We start from the raw sequence: 20,846 nt of genomic DNA on the forward strand, positions 1-20,846 counted from the left end.
AGGATCTATTTTTTTCCCCCTAGCAGAATAAGAGGTGAAAGGAACAGAAAATATCCTTGTTAATTGAAAAAAATTAACATAAACTATTTAATGAGTATTGGCACAAACTGCAAGGAAAAATCTTCCACAATAAAAGCCAACTAGTAATTATTTGAAAATAGAAGGGATTCTTCTGCAGGTAGAGGCTGAACTATATGGCTTATGAGGTCCCATCTAACTTTTAAATTCTGTACCTTGGAACCTGTGCCTCCAACAGAAGGGTTGCTTAATGAATACAGTCAATCAATGCCTGGAGCCAAAGCACCCAGGGGATGGCATGGGGAAGCTGGATTCTTAAACCCACATCAGAACCACTTCTTAATAGTTTCTCTAATCTATTAGGGTATGTGATACATGTATGTGTGAAAACTGTCTGAAACCACCAAGTGTTTCTATCCATCTCAGACAAACACAAACGAATGATTCTTTCCAAGAGCGACAGCAGCAACTTTATTTGGTGATGTGGATGAGTGTTTCTTCACATGTCCATTAACAATCAAGAGGCACACCTTGAGCATCCAACTGAGAGGTCACTTTTGTTGTTTGCATCACATTCCATAAAGATTCAAAAGAACTCATCAACACACCCTTCGCCCCTTATCTCTGAATCCTGAGATAGTTACAAACAGTCATGAAACAAAACTATAATTAAAAAATTATAGTCCCTTGGAAAATTCACAAAAGCACCAAGGTAACACTGGAAAAGTTCTCCACAGGACTGATGGTCTTCTCTGTAATCAAACTCTTCTGGAGATTTAAGATCATTGATTGCAACATCAAAACAAATTAGATGCTTTTTTGAAAAAATGAGAAAGATCAATAGTTTCTGATTGAAATCTCCTTGCTGCAGTTGGGTGCATTGTCAAAAGTAGAGTTCTTTGGTGAGCATGGAGACCATGCACGGAATCTGTTTCTTCTCATTGAAGGACGGGTTGTCGGACTGAGATTCAAAGTCCATGGCGACTCTGTAGTTCACTCGCGTGAGGATCTGCATGATCTCCAGGCTTTTCCCATCCTCATTCAGGACGGAGCAGAGGGCCTGCACAAACCAAGAGCCCTTTCCCGGATTCCTCCATGAATAATAGCCTGCAGAGAAAGGAGAAAGATCAGAGGGCATGGCTTTGGCAGCTGATTCCCCAAGAGCCACTGGGAAGAGATAAGCTTTCACGTATTAGAAAGGCTTTTTGGATCTGCTTTTCAGAAATAGTCTTAAGCAATCCTAATTATGTTTGTGTGAGTCACTGCTGATTGTAGGATAACAGATTTAGAACTGGAAGGGACCTCAGAGAGCATCCAGGCCAACCTCCTTATTATATAGATGAGGAAACTGGGGGCAGCTAGGTGGTGCAGTGGATAGAGCACCAGCCCTGGAGTCAGGAGGACCTGAGTTCAAATCTGGCCTCAGACACTTGACACTTTACTAGCTGTGTGACCCTGGGCAAGTCACTTAACCCCACTGCCTAGCCAAAAAAGAAAAAAAGATAAATGATGAAACCAAGGCCCAGAAAGTTTAAGTGACTTGTCTGAGGTTATAAAGCAATATAATATCTGAGGTGAGACTTGAACCCAAGTCTCCCTGACTCCAGGTCCAGCTTGGTGGGTAGTAGATATAGTGTTGGACTCAGAATCAGAAGAACTCAGTTCAAATCCTGCCTAATACATTTATTAGCCATGTGATTCTGAGCAAGTCCCTGACTCTCTTAGTTTTCTTATCTAGAAAATGGGGTTAATAATAGTATCTACTGCCCAGGGATACTGCAAAGACCAAATGGGATAATATGTGTGAAGAGCTTTGCAAACCTCTTTATAAAGACCTATACAAATACTAGCTATCATTATACTGTGGCACAGCAGATAGGGTTACAGTTTTTTCTTATTATTATTAGGACAGGACAGTATGATACTCACCATTGTGAAACAAGCCAAAGGCTACTAGTGGCAGGTTAATGAGAGAAATGAAATAGACTCAACTCTTGTATATCACTGAGTCTACAATGAGAAGCTCATTGGTTAAATGTTCTGACCTCAATATCAGGAATAATCATCTGTTTGCTTATCGGTTATATGGTACTTTTCAGACTTCTCTCTGAAAGGACATAGCATCAGCCACTGTCAGAAAAAGAATCCCAGCTTGATTATACTTCCTGCATGCCCCTTGTCTAAATCCAATGGGAAAATTTGACTTCCTAAGACTTGCATTGTATTTTCTGGTTTTGAAAGTATTACTACTCGTTTGATCTTCTTAACCTCAAGAGGTAGGTAGGACACGTATTACTACGTTGGTCAGAATACAAGCTGCCCCACTAAAAAGCAACCTCTTTGTAAATTAAAAAATGTATACACTGAAAAATAATTATTCAAAATTACCTAATTTGCTATTGGCTTTCTTTCCCTATGCTCTCATCCACCCTCTACCTGCATCCCCCACAAGAAAATAATTTTGTATTTGCTTTGTGTGCATGTTGTTTCCTTATAACAGAATGTAAACTCCTTTTGGGAAGGGGCTACTTCATTTTTGTGTTTTATTCCAAGCGCCTGCCACAATGCTTGGAATGCAGCAGGGGCTTAATAAGTGTTTGTTAATGAAAGAATTGTGAAAAGCACAATTTGGAGCAAGATGCCTTGACCCACATAAAAATCTTGGCTCTATTGCTAACTGGTTGACATTAACTTCGGGTAAGTCACCTCACACATCCAGGTCTACTTCTTCACCTGTAAAATGACTACATGATCTTTAAAGCCCATTTTCATTCTAATAGATTTATAAGAGGTAGAGGATTCTCCTAATAAAGGATAGCTCACTTTCAGTCGACCTCAACCCTTCCTTCACTGTTGATCAGTTTCAAAGCTTAAAAACACATGGGTTCCAGAATTTCTACTTCCCTCCCCAATCTATTTTTCCACTTCACAAGATGGTGGCTGTAGATGAGAGATGGAGATAGAAACAACAAGATCTGGTGATAATTTTATAATGTGGAGCAAGTGAGAATGAAGAGATGTGAATCTGGGTGACTGGAAGGATGGCGGCACTTTCTAAGTCAACTACTCTCAAGCTTTTTGGTTTCAGGACCCCTTGATATCAAGCTCTTGACAATTACTGAGCACTCCAAAGAGCTTTTGTTTATGTGGGTTATGCCAGTCAACATTTACTGTATTAGAAATTTTAAAAATGTATCAATTTGGATTTGTTAAAATCACAATAATAAACCCATTACATGGTAACATAAATAAAACATTTATGAAAAATAACTATATTTTCCAAAATGAAAAAAAATATATAGTGAGAAGATTAGCAGTTTTACATATTTTTTTTGCAAATCTGTTAAATGTCTGGCTTAACAGAAGTCTGGATTCTTCTATCTGTTTCTGTATTCAACCTGTTATAATATGTTGTTTTTGTTGAAGCAGATGTAAGAAGAAAATCCAGCCTCAAAAAGATATGTAATTGTGTCTCAGTGTTATTATGAAAGTAGTTTTGTTTCTGTAGGACCTTCTGAAAGGGAAATCCCAGGGGTCCACAGACCATGCTTTGTAAACTGTTGATGTAATAGGTAAGTTCAGAAGAGGGGTAAAGTTTTTTTTTTGGGGGGGGGAATGAGGGTTTTTTCGATATGTTGAGTTTGAGATGTTTATAGTTTGAAATGTGCAGTAGACAGTTGGTGATGAAAAGGAACCACAGATAGAAACATCTCTTTATAGATCTTTAGAGATTTATCTAAATAGCTATGAGAGTTATATGTATAGAAATTGTTGTTAAACCCACGAGGGTTGATGAGGTCACCAGGTACGAATGTACAGAAAGAAAAGGGGACCTAGAACAGAGACTTGAGGGTAAACATAGGGTCCCTTTGAACTCTAAATCTGGTAATAATGTGATCTTAAGATTTGATCATCTCCTCCTCCCTCTCCGCACCAGCCATGAAGGATGTAGCATGATATGGTAGGGTGGGTGTGATATGGATGAAGATCCATCCCAGGAGCCCGAGGAGTTCTGGGGGACAGACTAGAGGAGAGAATCAAGGAAGGAAGAGAAGTGTTTATGAAAACCCAGAGAAGAAAAGAGTATCCGGGACAGAACAGTCAATAGTATCATGCTGTAGAAAGATCAAGAAAGATAAAGAGTGAGGAAAAAACCAATTAGATTGGGCAATCTGGATATCATAGGTAACTCTGGAGTGGGTAGTTGAGTGATTAGGTTGGAACCAGAATGCAGAAGGTTTAGAAGGAAATGCGAAAGTGGAGGCAGTGAGTATAGACAGATTTTTTGAGGACTTTATCTGAGCAAAAGGGGAGAGATGTAGGACAAAAGTTAGAGGGGATGGAAGGACTGAGTTAGAGTTTCTGAAGGATGGGGCAGACATGAGTTTGTTCATAAGCAGTAAGGAAGGAAGGAGTAGATAGAGACTGAAGATTAGAAAAAGGGAGGAGATGACAGTGAGGACAATCTAATTAGAGCTAGAAATAACATTAGGGTTAGCCCAACACCCTCATTTTACTTATAAGGAAAATGAGTCCCAGAGGAATGATGGGACTACAGAGGTAAGTAGAAGAGCTGGGATTTGAACTCAGGTCCTTTGATTCCAAATCCAGTGTTCTTTCTACCATATTATGGTACATCCTTCATGGCCAGGGGGAAAGGGAGGAGAAGGTGATTAAATTACAGAATCACCTTACCACCAGATTCAGAGTTGGAAGGGACATGAGAGATTTACAGATAAAACTGAGGCTCAAGAGAGGTTAAGTGATTTGCTCAGAACGATATAAACGGTAAGTAGCGAGCCAGAATTTGAACCCAGGTCCTTTCTCTGACTCCAAATGTTCCAGCATGCAAAATTCTTAAATCCTGTGGCATTAAAAGCCTCACAGAGGTCCATCAGTAGGGTCTCCCTTAGTCATTGTAAGAACACAGTGAATAGAGAGTTGGCCTCAAAGCTTGGAAGGACTGGGCTTCAGGCCCACCTTTGACTCACATCAGCTGGGCTACCCTGGGCAACTTTTACAACTTAACCTCTTAGAGTTCCACGAACCTCTCTAAATTGCAGAGAAGTTGTACAGGTAGAGGGAGTCTTCTTCATTCAGGTATCCCCTACGGCAATGTAACCACAGATCCAGTCCCCATCCCTATTCCTATCTAACTTAATCTCTTCCTGAGTATTTATGGACCGTCAGCATCTCCTCCACAGCCCACACTTGCCAAGGCTGCCCTTATAGGTATAAGAACTTTAACTCAGGTATGATGTTTTCACGAAAGCTAAAACAAAGGCTTTATTCTGCAAGATCAGTACAGGGTCTCCTAACGACAAGTTAGAGGCGTGCTTGCAGACTGCTGGAGTTTTTGTTGTTTTCCATACTTGTTTGTATTGTTCTTGGCTATTTCTGTCCTCTGCTAAATGCTGAGTAGCAATGAGGGCAGTGAACGCCAGGGGGGAGCTAAGAGTGGAAACCTTGCTCTTTTTAGCCATCATAAATCCTGATAAATGCATCCAGCAAATGTTACTTGAATCCGTGCACTTAATGCTCACAAGCCTCAAAACAAAACAAAAACCCCCACAGGAGTGTTTCTATTTATGTAAACATTAACAGACCTCAGCAAAAATACCTTAAACCTGACATTTTACCCTGGAATAGTACATTTAACAGACTACATTTAGCTTTATACCTGGAACGGTGGAATAGGCAAAGAGAAAATCGGCTTCAACCGGTATCTTGCATCCAGGATTAGCATTGGTATCATTTATAGGTCCGGAGTCCGTCTGGATCCCATCATCAAACTCAGAACCTCGGCAAGCCTGAAAACCAAAGCAGGATCCACTCAACAGAGTCTGAAATTAAAACTATTGTGTTGGCCTCCTACCAAGTTATGGTGAATATAGAAAATGGAACTGTTGCAAACTATTTCCACAGAGTCCACAGTGAGGGAGCTACTATGCTAAACTCAGAAGAGAAAGGGGGAAAAACCTCAACTGCTTCTTAAAACCCGAAGAGAGCAAATATGTGGATACACAGATATAACGCAGTCCAAGCATCTCTGGGGCACTCTTTTCTCTAACTTCGTTGACTTTGAAAAGTCATTACCTGAATGAAAAATAATTTGGGTTTCCCTAAGAGGGTCCTGCATTTATCTCCCCTAAAGTGAATAGTCAGATCTTTTATTGGGGTCACTCCATCTGTCCCATAAATTAGGTCCTCTTCTCCATGGCTTAGAAGGATACAGGCAAAGCAGGCTGAGTCGCTATGGTCCTCTTGAGAAACTGTAATTAAAAAGTGATTCACAATGAGATGAGTGAGCACTCAGGCCTTCTTTTTTTTCCCCTCCCAAGCCACTAATTCCCCTGCACAATTAACATTTCCTCAGATCTGGTATTTATTTTTGAGTGGGTGGGCATACAGAGAAAAGGAGTGGGTGGCCTCAGTGAAAAGTCCTGGAATAAGGGGATAGTTGGGTTTTCTTCATTCTCATCCTCTCCTCCCTGTCCAGGTTCTACCAGGAAACATCACATACTGCCCGACAGGAGATGTGGGTATGGACAAAAGAGGCGGAGCCTTTCCCATTATAATTACCTGATATCTTGGATTCTCAAAGTTCTTTCTATAGCTGGAGGAAATGGTGGGGTGGTAGTGATATATGACAGCACTCAGAATATTTTCCAACACCGTTTTAAGATTAGATAAAGTAAGATGAGTTAAGTCAGTTCAGTGACATCTTGCCCTCACTGCTACCACCAATGCAGTCAAAGATAATAGCAGGGTATGTGTTTAATAACACGGCACCCCCTCCTTATACTGTTGTCTTTTCTCAATTTTATAAGGTTACTTGCACGGGCATCTTGGGGTCACAGTGTGTTAATGACTCACCTATCAGACGTCCAAGTAATTCAAAGCCATGCTATCATGTGACACCAATTAGCAAGAGCTTAGGGTATCCTCCTTGGTTATCTTATCATACTTCAGAACGTCATTGTGTTGTGTTACAAAAGAATTTTACGTTACAATCCTGGCACAATTATACTAGGGAGAAAAACAATCATACTTAGGCTTTTGGCGGGTTTCCATTTCCTGAGTGGGTTTCCCTCCATGACAGAGGGGTTGAAAATCAGTTATGGAAGGCATGGGCAGCCTTAGCCCCCATAAACATCACGAATTTGCAAGGGACCTTCCATGATAATATGACAATGCGAGCTTGTTTGACTGGTAATCATGCATTTATGTGGGGAAGAGCACAGAATGTTAATATAACGGCTGTGGATTCAGGGGAATATAATGTCACTTGTATTAATTGCAGGATGTCTGAATGTATAGGAACCAAGATTAGAGACCAAATTTTTTTTGTTATTACACAACAAAAGTTTGCCTTGGTGCCTGTGAAAAGCAAAGATTGGTATGAGTCACGTTCTGATCATATTTTTGGAATAACAGACCAAAGTAATCAATTAGCAATTGCTAGGAAAAAGAGATATACTTCATGTGTAGTATTAGGAATTGCTTCGCTTATAGCTATCATAACTGCTTCTGTATCTTTATCTCAATCTATATCTATTGCAAGAAATGAAATGGTTCAAGCTGATTTTATGGATCAATCGGCTCGCAATGTATCTAAAGGTTTTCAAACACAAAAAAGAATGGATGATGAATTTTACCATATGCTTGAGGGAATGAAGGAAATCATTATCAAAATAGGTGATGAATTGGATATTTTAGAATATAGAACACATTTGAGATGTGATTATAGGTATGAATTCATTTGCCTTACCAATGTTAAATACAATAAATCCCAATGGGATTGGCAAAGAATACGTAGGCATCTAAATGGGCTGTTTGGAAATTCTACTATAGCCGTGGATATTGATGACTTATATGAAATTGCTAAAGATACCTGCAAGGGCGGCTGATAAGGATTTGATGCCAGATAAAACTGCCCAACGTATACTTGATTGGATAGATAAAATCTGTAATCCTTTTAATGATCTTGGACATTGGTTTATATCTCTATTGTCTTCTTTATTGCCATTATGTTTGATTTTGCTGGCCATGCTGTGTTTTGGACTGTGTTTGCTCAGGTGCATAACTAATCAGATAAAGGACTTTGGGACTGAGCTTCATATGCTCTGCCTCCATCAAAAACAAAAAGGGGGAGTTGTTGGGGATCTGTAAGGATGTAGAGGGACACAGGCTGTTCATGAGGTCTCACTGATGGGCAGAGGCCCCTCTCGGGTGACTGATCTATGAGCAAAGGTTGCCTGGTTAGGTGCTCCATTCTATGGATCTTTAACAATCTTTAACTCCCCTAGTTATTGTATGGTCATTAGCAGTCTATCCTGGGATTGGAGTCAGATAAGTGCACAGGAGGTGCATGCGCTGTCCTTGAGCACAGCATGGGCTATACGTCATTGTAACTTGAGAAAGAGTTCCTGTTATTTTACTATATAAGTAAGTGCTTTGCTAAAAATGAAAGGAGTTACTTCCACCCCGCCTCCCGCCTTCGAGATAGAAAATCAAGCTGGTCTTGATTCATCAGGTGATTGGGAAATCCTAGGCCCTGGGTAGGCTCTGTAGCCAAGTGAACTAGTTGTGCACAACACCCACACAGCTAGTGTTTGAGGTGGGATATGAACACAGGTATTTCTGATTCTAAGTCCAGCACTGTCATACTATCAACAGGCCGCACACTGGTCAGGCAGGCAACCTAGTAGGAGGGAAAGATCTGTAGTGCATCACTCTCTGTTCGGCCAAGAGGTCCTTTTTTTATTTCATTAAATATTTCCTAATACCATTCATCTTTTAAAATTTTGAGCTCCAAATTCTCCCCGACTCCTTCCCCACCCATGAGAAGACAAGCAATATATCATCAATGACTCAGGTGAAGTCGCCCAAAACACATTTCCATAATAGCCCTGTTGTAAACACACACAGGCACAGACACACACACTAGACGAAGAGGCTTTAAATGCTGCTCACGCTCTGTACTACTGACATGCATTAACACTGGAGAAAAAGACACACAGATTCACCTTGTTTGAGCAGGTTCTGCATGTCAGAGCAAGAGCGGTTGTTATAGACTGTCACATCGAAGCCCAGGTTTTTGAAGCATTTATATAGTCCTTCAGCATCTTTATCTGTGCCATTCCTTGTGCCCATGCCTAGGGTGGGAGGGGAACCAATCAATAAATTAGTCAACAAATCGAACAACAAACATTTCCCAAGAGCCTCAAACCTGGCAGGAATATGAAATCAAGCCAGAGGCCATCTAACATTTAATACCAATTCATTCCTAATTTCACTTCTTCCCTTTGGTACCTTGAAAGGTGAAACTTAAAAAAAACCCAACCAAACAAGTAAAATAAAAACCACCTGAACGGATCAAAGCACTTTCAAACTAACCAAGGTGAGATAATCCCTTTGGATCAACACTGTGGTTAAATTGAGCAGTTCTGTAATAAAAACCTCTTTGTGTGGGCCTTCTGGGCAAAGTCTCACAAGGGCCATTCGAAGGGGTTTTGTTATCAAGCTGGACTATCTTGACTGTGGGGTATCTTAATCTAAGACACTACGCCTGAAATAACTGCTAACTTCTAAGAGGCAGCACAACACAGTGAGCAAAACATTGGGCTTGAGGGTTAGAGCATATAGACTGAAGTTCTCCTTTCATCATCTACTAGCCTTATAATCTTGGGCAAATTACTGAACCTGCTTCTCCATCTGCAAAATGGACAATCACATGTGCACAACCTAACTTCCTGGATTGTTTTGTAGACCAAAGGAGATAATCTATGCAAAGCACTTTAGAAATCTTGAGTACTTTATGCCAACTACTGGCTATCAGACAGGGTAGGATCACAAGCTGGAATTTACTGTTTATTAGTTCTCTTCAGAGACCTTCTGCATCCAGGTTCAATACCTCAGAGACCATCTAGGTCAGGGGTGGGGAACCTGTGGCCTCACGGCCAAATGTGGCCCTCTAGGTCTGCAAGTGTGGCCTTTTGACTGAACTGGATTGGAGGTCAATGCCCTCACTGTACAGATGAGGGAACTGAGGCCCGGAGAAGCTAAGACACTTGCTAGGGGCATAAAGCTATTGTGTCGGAACCAGAATTTGAACTCAGATATAATAATAATGACGATGATGATGATGATGATAATAATGACAATGATGACAGCATACTGCTTTAAGGTTTGCAAAGTGCTTTACAAATATTAACTCATTTGATATTATCCTTACTATTTCTTTAAGTCTTTTGCAGATGAGACATTCTTAGTTTCTTTATTCAGTCTTCTTATGGCTTTGATTTCAAGTAGGACTTACGAGTTTTATCCTCAAAGTGTTTGTTATTTATTATGATGCATTTGCCAACCTTCTTGTAATTCATATTATATTGGAATTTGGGCACAACTACTCGCTTATGATCATGCAGGGATTGGTTTGACTTCTCTGGTACATTTTTCTTTTTCCTAGGGAAAAAACAAAAACAAAAAGTCAATTAAGGGTTATGAAAAGAAAAAGATGTGACCTCTGTGGCTCCCTACTTTACTGTCTGCCTGTATGAAGGACTTTTAGCCAACCAACATGTCTATCTGTGCAGAAAAATTAACTTGAGTGTGAAGATGGCTGTGCTACCTGATACTCAACAAGTATTTCCTAAGTACCAGGTATTGTGTTAAACTCTGAGGATACAAAAAAAAGGTAAAGGACAGTCCCTGATCTCAAAGAGCTTACTGTTTCATGGTCCATTTTTGGTTTTGTATCCTTAGCATCTAGTACAGTGCCTAGAAAACAGTAGGAGCTTAACAGTTGTTGATTGATACCTAATCAACAACAACAACAACAAAAGATATTACAAATAAAATAAAGGCAGGTTCTCAAACTAAGGATACTAGCTGGTTCTATAAACATTCAAAATATAGAATAGTCACAGATGCATGAGAAATCTTACCTTATTCTCTAGCATTTGCTACTGTGGACCAGCTCTTCCTGATGGACAAAAATTTTCCCATGGCTTCCATGAAACTGCTCTCTCTTCATCTCCTACCCGTTTGACTACTCCTCAGTTCCTTCACTGATTCCTTTATCATCCTCTCCTCTCCTCCCACTCCCATCCTTCAATCACTAACTATGAATATTCCCTAAGTCCATCTACTAGGCCCTCTGCTCTTTTCTCTCTACATTCTCCCACAGAGTGATCTTACCTGTCCCCTTGGGTCCAATTATCATTACCTTATGTAGATGACTCTCAAATCTGCCTATATAGGCTCAATGTTTCCCTATAGTATCAGCCTCTATTCTAACTGCCTGCTGAACATCTCTATCTGTATTTCTACAGCACCCACTCATAATTTTACCTCATAAACCCACCCCATCCTTCTGTATAATTTCCTTATTTCTGTTGATGGCACCCAGTCACCCAAGATTGAAATCTTAAGAGTCAATCCTGATATTTTGCTCCTCTTCCCTTCCCCCATTTACAATTAGTTGCCAGGTCTTTTAGATTTTATCAAAAATCCACTCTCCTCCAATCTCATGGCTACTACCTCAGTTCAAGCCCTCATCACTTCCTAGTTATTAAAGTAATCTCCTGGCTCCAGGGATCGTCATCTTCCAGGTCATCCTTTCTATAGATGCCAAAATCATTTTCCTAATGCACAGTTATTCTCCTGCTCAAAAATGTTAGGTGGCTCCCTATTGCCTCTAGGATAGAATGCAGATTTCTTAACTGGGATTTAAATCCTTCTACAATTTGATTTCAACCTACCTTTCCAGTCTTACTTCCCCTTCATGTTCTAATCTCCTACTAGCCATTTGATCTCAATCTCTCCCCTTTCTAAGCAATCATAAATGCTTAGAATACTCATTAGTTTGTGTTAAAAATTTTCTCCCTTCTTCAGGCTAAGATTCCCATAAGCTGAAAGTTTTCTTTCCTTTTCCCTATCACACCCACCTTGGTTTTGTATATAATCAGGTTCAATTTAAGCTCCATGAGGACAGAAGCTGTGTTGTTTCTTACCTTTACATGCCTTGCATGTATTAAGTGTTTGATGACATTTTAAAATTGAATTAAATTTTATGATAGAGAGAAACATCAAATGTCAGAACTGAAAGGGACCTTAGAGGTCATCTGGTCCACCCATTTATTTTACAAATGAGAAAACAGAGAAGGAAAGCAATTTTGAAATGCTTCCAAACTTGGATCAACACAAGGACAGCTTGTGACATTAGAAAAGTGTTGATAAAGCATGCCTCCTACCTTGGACTTTAGAAGTACAGGTTAAGACAGACATTATGAGAAATGGCCAATGTGCTGATTTGTTTACCTTTACTGGAAGGAGGATGAGTTAGTGGGTAGTGAGAGAATACACACAAAATAAAAGGAATAAAAGAAAACTAAACCTCCTGTCCCAAATCTCATAGTTGGTTAAGTCTTCTGACTCTCAGGCCAGTCATTTTTCCACATACATTGGCATTTATGATTCGTTATATGGATGTAGATAAATATTGAGGCTTTTTACCCAAAGATATGTCTGAAGTTCAGTGGACCAAAATGACCACGAAATCATGGCATCTGGCCAACTGCCTTACTAATTTTTTTTCTGTTTCGCTTTGGATATGGATTTATGATTTCATCGATATAAGGAACTTATTCTACCAAAGAAAATGGTCAACCGCTCTGTAATTTAAAATTGAAGGAAGCTGTCTAAGGTAGTGATGTTATACTCAAAGAGAAATGGGGACTACTAGTTGCATAGGGATCCCAATGGGCCACACATTGACTTAGTTTTAAAACGTAATGTTATTTATGTTTTACTGTATTTTTATTTATTTTGTTAAATATTTTCCAAATTCATTTTAATCTGTTTTTAGGTATAGGGGTATTGCAGCCTAAACCTCTGATCTAGGGCACTGAGAAATTAAGTGAATTTACCAGGGTCATACATGTTTTCCTGACTTTGAAGATGACTTTCCATTCACTGCATTCTGGTGCCTCTCTTCCTTATAGTTACAAAGTACACATTGTCTCATTTGAACCTCACAAAAAATAATTATAATTCATTTTTATATAGTGTTTTAAGGTTTACAAAGCTCTCCTCAGACTAATCCTATGAGGTGGGTGGGGTATTTTAGAGATGGGTGAACTGAAGCTCAGAGAGTTTGTGTAGTTAAGTAGTTTACCCAAGGTTACTCAGCTAGCAAAGTGATGTTGCCAAGATCAGACCCAGATCCTTTGACTCCAGTCCAATGATCTCTCCCCCTACCATATTTCCTCCGTATTATGTCTTATTACACAAAATGTGTCATTTTATACAGCTGATTTGATCTTGACATTTTTTGTGTTTTTTATATTTAATTCTGTCAATTTTGACTACCCTTTAATAGTTTGGGCCTGGCCAAATACCGTATAGCTATTGTCCAGGGTCTAGACCAGTAAATTCTGGGGTGCCTGACAACAGGTTGGTAGGTCAGAGAAGCTTTTGTAGCAGCAAGTGTTAAAAGATATTCTATCGAGTTATAAGCAAACTGTAATGACCCACCTACCCCAATGAGATTTCCATCCTTAAAAGTACTGGGCATTTCAGAATCTTACAATCCTATCACTGCTCTAGGGCCAGGCCATAGGCTGAACTTAGCTTCAATTCAATAAACCTTTATTAAGCGTCCATTGTATGTGAGGCATTGTGTGTGGGGACTGGCTGGATTACACATGAAAACCTAACCCTTAGATTTCTCTTTTTTAAAAAATTATTTCATTGCTCGTTGAATAGTGGTTAGAGACAGACTCAGAGCCAGGAAGTCTCAGGGTCAAGTCTCCTGTCTCATACGTACTAGCTCTCTGTTTCTGAGAGAGTCATTATCCTCTAAGTGCTCTAGGAAAATAAATTGCAAAGAAGGCACTTTCTATACCAATGAAATCACAGATTCAGTCCCTTATCCTCAACATGACTTGACAGTGTTTTTGCATGATTACACTCATTCTTATGGGATGTCAGACATTTTCTTAAAAAACAAAACAAAACGACAAATCAGATAAGAAAAAAAAAGAACGCACTCTCCTTATTAAACCAATTCACTTGCACATCTAGGCTACTCTTTCCTATTGTTTCTTTCCTATGTCACGTGTTAGGATATTTTGGGGTTTAAGAACATTGTTTTCTTTACCTAATGTTAAAAAGGACAGTCAGGATTACAAGCTCAGTAACCACAGGTGCTCACAGCAGTAGAGAAAATTCAGCTCTCCAATTCAAGCCTCCATCTTGATATTAGCAAAACTCTTAAGAACACCAGGAATGGCAAAATGAGAATTATGTTGCTATGGGCCAGGGCAAAGGGGAGCGGAGGCAATAATGTATTTCCTTCTTGCTGCTCAGTCAATAAACTCAGTGTCCCCTGTTCAGGGCAAGGTGGCAATCATAGCTACTATTGCTGTCTGTCCCTTAAAGTATGGTATACTGAATGGAGTCCCAGTCTAGAAGCCAGGATGAGCTCAAAGTCTAATTCTGGCTATGCCATGCACTTTATCTCTGAGACAGTGGACAACTCATTTTACCTCTGGATTTCTTGGTTTGGACTTTGGTGATTTCCAGAGTTTCTTTGGGCACTAACATTTCATATTCTCTACTGAAAAATCATCAAAGGATACAAAATCAGTTTTTAAAGGAAGTAGTTCATGCTATCAATAACCATGTTTAAAAAATAGCTCTGAAAACACTAGAAAAGCGTAAATTAAATCAACTCTGAGGTTTTTCATCTCACACCTATCAGACTAGCAAGTTGACAAAGGAGGAAGATAATTATTGAAGGAGTTTTGGGAAAATGGGCACATTGAGGCATTGTTAAAGGAGCTCTGAACTGGTTCACTCATGCTAGAAAAAAATTTGGAACCATACCTTCAAAATGACTAAATTGTGTACCCTTTGATTCAGCAATACTAGGCCTCCATACCAAAAAAAAATCAGAGACAGAGAGGAAAAAGGACCCACCAACCAAAATATTTAGAGTAGTTCTTTTTTTCATTTCAGTGGCAAAGAACTGGGAACTAAGAGCTTGCACATTAATCAGGGAATAATGGAACAAATTATGATATATGAATGTAACTTGTATGAATGAACTGAGGCAGAGTGAAGTGAGCAGAACTAGGAGAACAATTTGTACAATAACAATGCTGTAAAGACAAATAACTTTGAAAGACTTAAGAACTCTGATGAATGCAATGATAAATTGTGATTCCAGAGAACCCGTGATAAAAACATGAGTCTCACCTCCTGATAGAGGGATGTAGATTGAGACATATATTATGTATATTTGTTTAATGAGGGTTTGTTTTTCTCTTTTCTTTATCAGTGGGTGGAGGGGGGAGAGAGAAGAGAGGTGGGAAGGAAGGAAAATGAATGCCTGTTTATTGAAAACAAATTTTAAGAAAAAATTTATTACATATAATCTGTCCTGAACCTCTTAGCAAAAAGACAATTTTGATGGATCTGTTATCTCACTGATTCGGGTAATTTTTCCTGGAAATGATACAAATTACTTTCTATCCATGTTCTGTCATTCTGTGCCATACTCATTCATATTCTCCCCAAAATCTTCCTCAGGGGTTCACCCAATGTTCTAGTCTTCACTATGCTAGGGACCTCATTTTGGATGGTGGGGATACCAGTCCATTATCAAATTGTCTGTTGAATATTTCTTTCTGGATATCTCATTAGCATCTCAAACTCAGTATCTCCAATACTAAACCCATCATCTTCCCCTGAGAACCTGACCATTTTTCTCAATTTTTCTATTTCTGTGTAGTTAACCAAGTCTGTAACCTCAGAGTTATTCTTGATTCCTTCCTCTTCTTCAACACGCATGTCCCCATCTCCACCCCAAGATATGGGTTATCCAACCAGCTGCCATATTTTGTCATTTCGACCTCCCAAATCTCTTACATCTATGCTCCTCTCTTCATGTAACCACCATACTATTTTAGGGACTTATTAGGAGTACAAAAACAGTCTCCTGATTGAACTCCTTCCTTCTGTTCTCTGCCCTCACTAATCTATCTCTCATACAGCTGCCAAGGAAAATCTTCTTAAGACATAAGTCTGACCATATCACTCCCTCACTTGAAAGCCATCAGTGGTTCTCCCTTGAGCTTATCAGATAAAATAATAACAATAACAGTAGTTAACACTTGTATAGCATGTTAAGCAACGTGCATTATATATTTATTTCTCCTTTGATCCTCAATTTCTTTTGATCCTATCCTGTGAGATAAGTGCTATTATTATTTCCATTTTACACATGAGGAAAGTGAGGCTTACCTTTCAGAGGTTAAATGATATGTCCAGAATCACACAACTACTAAACAGGATTTGAACCTAGGCCTTCCTGACTTGAAGTCTGGCCTTCTATTAGCCTGGCTTTTAAGGCCCTACATAACTGGCCCCCAACTACCTTTCCAGCCTTATTTTACACTATCTCTCTTCATGAGCTACATCCTAGCCAATCTGGCCTAATTAGCTGCTTTTTCAATGGGAGACTCCATCTTCTACCTCTGGGCAGCACTTGCATAAGCCTTCTCCTATGCCTGAAATGCACCCCCTCCCCTAAAACAACACATCTCAGAACCCAGGTCTTCCTTCAAGGTTCAGCTCAGTTGCCATTTCCTCCATGAAGCCTTCCCTCTCCAGTTTTTAGTCTTCATTCTTCTCTCCCTTATAGTATACTTATTTATGTTCACATTGTGTGCCTCAAGTAGAATATAAGCTCCTTGAGGGCAGGGGCTGTTTCATTTTTGTCTTTGTAAGTCTGTCCCCTAACACAATGCCTTGCACACAGAAGGCACTTAAAATCAACCTTTGTTAAGCTGGATTGAATGGAAACCATTTTGTTCGCTAAACTGGACTCTAAGACATCAAATGTGAATTCCTAGGGCACACAATAGGACCCCTGTGGCTGAACAGAGCTGTTCCTAGATCCCCCAAAAAGTAGCTGTACCAATTTTGCAACCCTAACATAGTATGTGGAAGGTTATAATTTACGCAATAAATTAATGACAGCCATAGAATTTCAGAAAGCCAAAAGATGTCCTAAGGAAAAGAATCCATGTGTGTGTATGAGAAAGAAGACTATAGTCACCCTTTGCATCACTGATGACTTTTTTTCAAGAAACTGTACTAGGTATCTGAATAGCATTTGGTCTATGATTAAAAGGAAGCTGACATTAGTACTCAGTAAACTTCAATTTAAACAAAACCTAAAAGTATCTGTTACTGGAACAACATGCTCAGACATGATTAACATGAAAAAGAAAAAGGCGGTATGCTTTTTATTCAAACATTTATTTAATCAAGTGTCTAGAAATAAATATAATGGGGAAAGAACACAGATATTATTTAAGGAAATAGCTTAAGAAAAAAAGTTTCCACTATTACAAAAAGAGTGTGTGTTTTTTTGTTTTGTTTTGTTTGAATATGAAACATAATGCTCTTCCCCAGTTAAGTCTCAAAAAACAGAGAAAGAGAACTTTCCCTCCCTATCCCACCCCCAAACAAAACTCCTGCTCTATATACAGGAACTTAATATGTTTCCTCATTCCAGAATGAAAAGACAAAGACCTTCCTTAAAATCAAATGAAATCTCAGTTGACAACTGTTTCTCCAAGTCTACCAGTATGTGCTGGGAGGAATGGTAGTCAGAACTTATTTGCTTAGTCCTTCCTAATCAATCCTTTTCTAAGAAGAAAAATGCTGAGGGAAGATGCCATTTATAATTGGAAAAGGAAATCCTGAAGCCAAGCTTCACACAAGTAGTCAGGGAGGATGGAATGGAAAAGCACAGATTATATACCATGTGCCAAGTCCTAGGAGATTCCAACACAAAATTGAGAGACACTCCCTCTTCTCAATGAGCTCACATTCTAATTGGGGGAGACAACCATCAGGAAAGGTTCATTTTCTGGGTTTAATTTATAGCCAGTGGCTCAGAGCATTTGGGGGAGTAACAACAACGATGGCAAAGCTTTGTTTGGCGAGCCCTGGATTAGAATTAAGAAGACCTGAGGTCTAGCCATACCATTTGCACTGGTCAATGTGACCTTGGATGTCAGTTCCCCTCTCTTTGTCCCAGTTTCCTCATCTGTAAAAGTAGAGAGTTGGACAAAATGATCTCTAAACACCCTCCAAGCACTAACATTCTTCACCACAATGAGTGGAAGTAAATGAAAAAAATCTCCAACAAGAAAGATTTGATGTGCTAAATCAAGACCCATTCCACATGGATGCATTCTGTCAGACTGAAAGTCCAAACAATATAACTGTGCTGATATTAAAATCATTAGAGAGGCAGCATGGAATAGCTAGATGGATGGAGAGCTGGCCTTAGAGCCAGGGAAACCTGGGTTCAAATTCTACCTCTGACACACGCTGGCTGTGTGATCCTAGGCAAATTACTAACCTCTCAGTGCTCTAGGCCAATCTTTAAGACTTTCAGTTGCAGAGGAGATGCTGACCTGCATTGGTAGAGACAGTTTCCTCATTTCAGAGCTCCTATTCCTTTAAATCACTAGATTACAATTATAGGCCCCCAGGGTTGGAGGGGACCTTCAAGGGTACTTAGTTCAATCACTTACTTCTCTATAAGTACTCTGTTCAAACCAGATTGGCCTGGAATAGATGGTCTCTAATGCTCCTTCTGGCTCCAAGAATCTATGATTCTGTGGATGGTTCCCTGAACTCAACCTGCCATCTCCCAAAGATCCCAAGTTCTTTTAACTGATTTTCCTGTGCTCTGATTTCTAGTCCCTTCACCACCCTCTGATTGCACTCCATCTTACCAACGTTCTTCTTAAAACCTGAGGCCCAGAACAAAATACAATACTCCAGATGTATCTAACCAGAGCACAGTTCCATAATCACTTCCTTTGTTCTAGACATAATGCTTCCAAGATCCTAAGATCTCATTAGTGTTTTTTAAAGTTGGCATCTCACATTGTTGGCTCATGTTGAATGGGTGGTCTAACAAGACCACTAGAACTTTTCACAGAAATTATTGTTTAGCCATACCTCCCCTTCTTCCTATACTTGTACACTTTGTTTTTTGAACCCAAGTATAGGAGATTATTATTATTATTATTAAATTTTATCCTACTAGAGTTGGTCTATTATTCCAGCCTTGCAAAGTCCCAGCTCTAGAAACCATGAGCAATGTAACTTTGGGCAAGTCACTTAATATCTCTAAATATTAGTATCCTCATCTTTAAATTGGATAAAATAGTTTTTACTATCTTCTCACAGGATTATAGTGAGGCAGCATGGTACAGTGAAAATAGGGACAGATTTGAAGTCTAAAAACCTGGGTTTGAGTTGTTGCTCTGCCACTTACCACCCATGTGAATGACCTTGGGCAAGGAACTTAGACTCCCTGGGTTAGACTGATCCAGTCTAACTCAAATCAAAATGGGGGCAATATATAAGGATCCCTGTGGGCCACAAATTGACTTAGTTTTAAAATGTAATATATTTATGTTTTATTGTATTTTTATTGTATTTATTTGGCTAAATATTTCCCAATTACATTTTAATCCACACACTGTTGTGGGCCACATGTTTGATACCTCTGGACTAGACATCTATGAAGAATCTTCCAGCTCTAAATCTATTATACCCTATGGTTTGTAAACTATTAAACATAAAAATGGGAGTAATTATTATTATTAGATCCATATCCTTTCATTGTAAGCTGTACCTCCTTAGCTTGAGGTCCTGGACAGATTTACTTAAGAATATTCTAGCCTTCAGCCAAGTCACTGATAAAACCAGTAAAAAGTCTGGTCTAAAAACATATCCATGTGACATTCCAACAGAGATCTCTCTTAAGATGTGGTTCCAGTTCCTGATTTAGGTCAGGTCATTTCAACCAGATCTAAATTCACTATAAATTTTAAGTTCCCTGAGGGCAGAGATAGAACATTTGATGAAGTCCTGTTGATTGACAACAAATCTCATTCTGGAGGCCTCAGCTCTATATAAGTGGAATGAGTTTAGGTATTTTAACATAAAACTTGATAGAATATAATTCTACCTTTTAGTAGGGGTAGGGTCATGTAGCAGTCTATCTGTTCCACTGAACTTTTTGTGTGCCTAGAAACAATTTCTGGGGAAAATGCCCACTGGATACCACCAACACTCTGACCAGTTCCCCACTGGCTTGGGCCAGGGTCATTCAGCATAAAACTTGGAGGACTTGCCATTCTATGTTGAATCTTGTTTGGACTATACAGAATGGCTGTTCATTGAGCCTGAATTCAAGGTGAAAAAAAAAAAGGCTATACCTCTACCTTCTCTCTGTGACATATAACAGAGTTCATTTCAGAAAGAAAAAAGGTATCTTTTTATAATTATTCCTGGTACACTTAATGTTTATGGCCTAGGAAAAGCGTTCAAGGATGGGTCCAAGATGAACTAACTTGAAATGATGCAATCTGATGGATTTACGGGACAGAACCACTCCTTATATTACTGATGCTTGGGTTGGCCCAAATGCAGGTGCTGGTTCAACATGCTTTGGATCAGCCCAGGACAGGCTCGTAAACTTTTCCTGAGCATGAAATCTTAAATGAGCCAGACACTAATTTCAAAGACACTTTCCTTTCTAAGGTGTGTGTTACCACAATTAGGCAAGGCAACTGCTATTCAGTGAAGAAAGGTAGCAGCAACGTCACTGTCAAGCTGCCAGGTATAACAGGAGAGCTAGCCCAGGTTTCTGGTCCAATCTTCATAACCCAGGCCACTGCAGAACTGACTATGTTGACAGGAAATGAAAACAAGAGAGCCAGATG

General features: G+C 39.4%; 1 protein-coding gene across 1 annotated transcript in view; it reads right to left on the reverse strand.

Moving 5' to 3' along the window:
• Positions 1-462: 462 nt before the first annotated feature.
• Positions 463-20,846, reverse strand: part of CASP7 (caspase 7) — a 58,642-nt gene continuing 38,258 nt past the window's right edge. The window contains exons 3-7 of the mRNA XM_020988245.2: positions 10,340-10,485; positions 9,048-9,176; positions 6,115-6,290; positions 5,699-5,828; positions 463-1,125 (exon numbers count right to left, since the gene is read on the reverse strand). Of these exons, the coding sequence (XP_020843904.2) occupies positions 902-1,125; positions 5,699-5,828; positions 6,115-6,290; positions 9,048-9,176; positions 10,340-10,485 (805 nt within the window). The 3' untranslated portion in view covers positions 463-901. The remainder of the gene's footprint in view (positions 1,126-5,698; positions 5,829-6,114; positions 6,291-9,047; positions 9,177-10,339; positions 10,486-20,846) is intronic.

The sequence above is a fragment of the Phascolarctos cinereus genome, unplaced genomic scaffold (genome assembly GCF_003287225.1).
Source record: "Phascolarctos cinereus isolate Bilbo 61053 unplaced genomic scaffold, phaCin_HiC Scaffold_3;HRSCAF=262, whole genome shotgun sequence".
In the NCBI taxonomy this organism is placed as follows: domain Eukaryota; kingdom Metazoa; phylum Chordata; class Mammalia; order Diprotodontia; family Phascolarctidae; genus Phascolarctos; species Phascolarctos cinereus.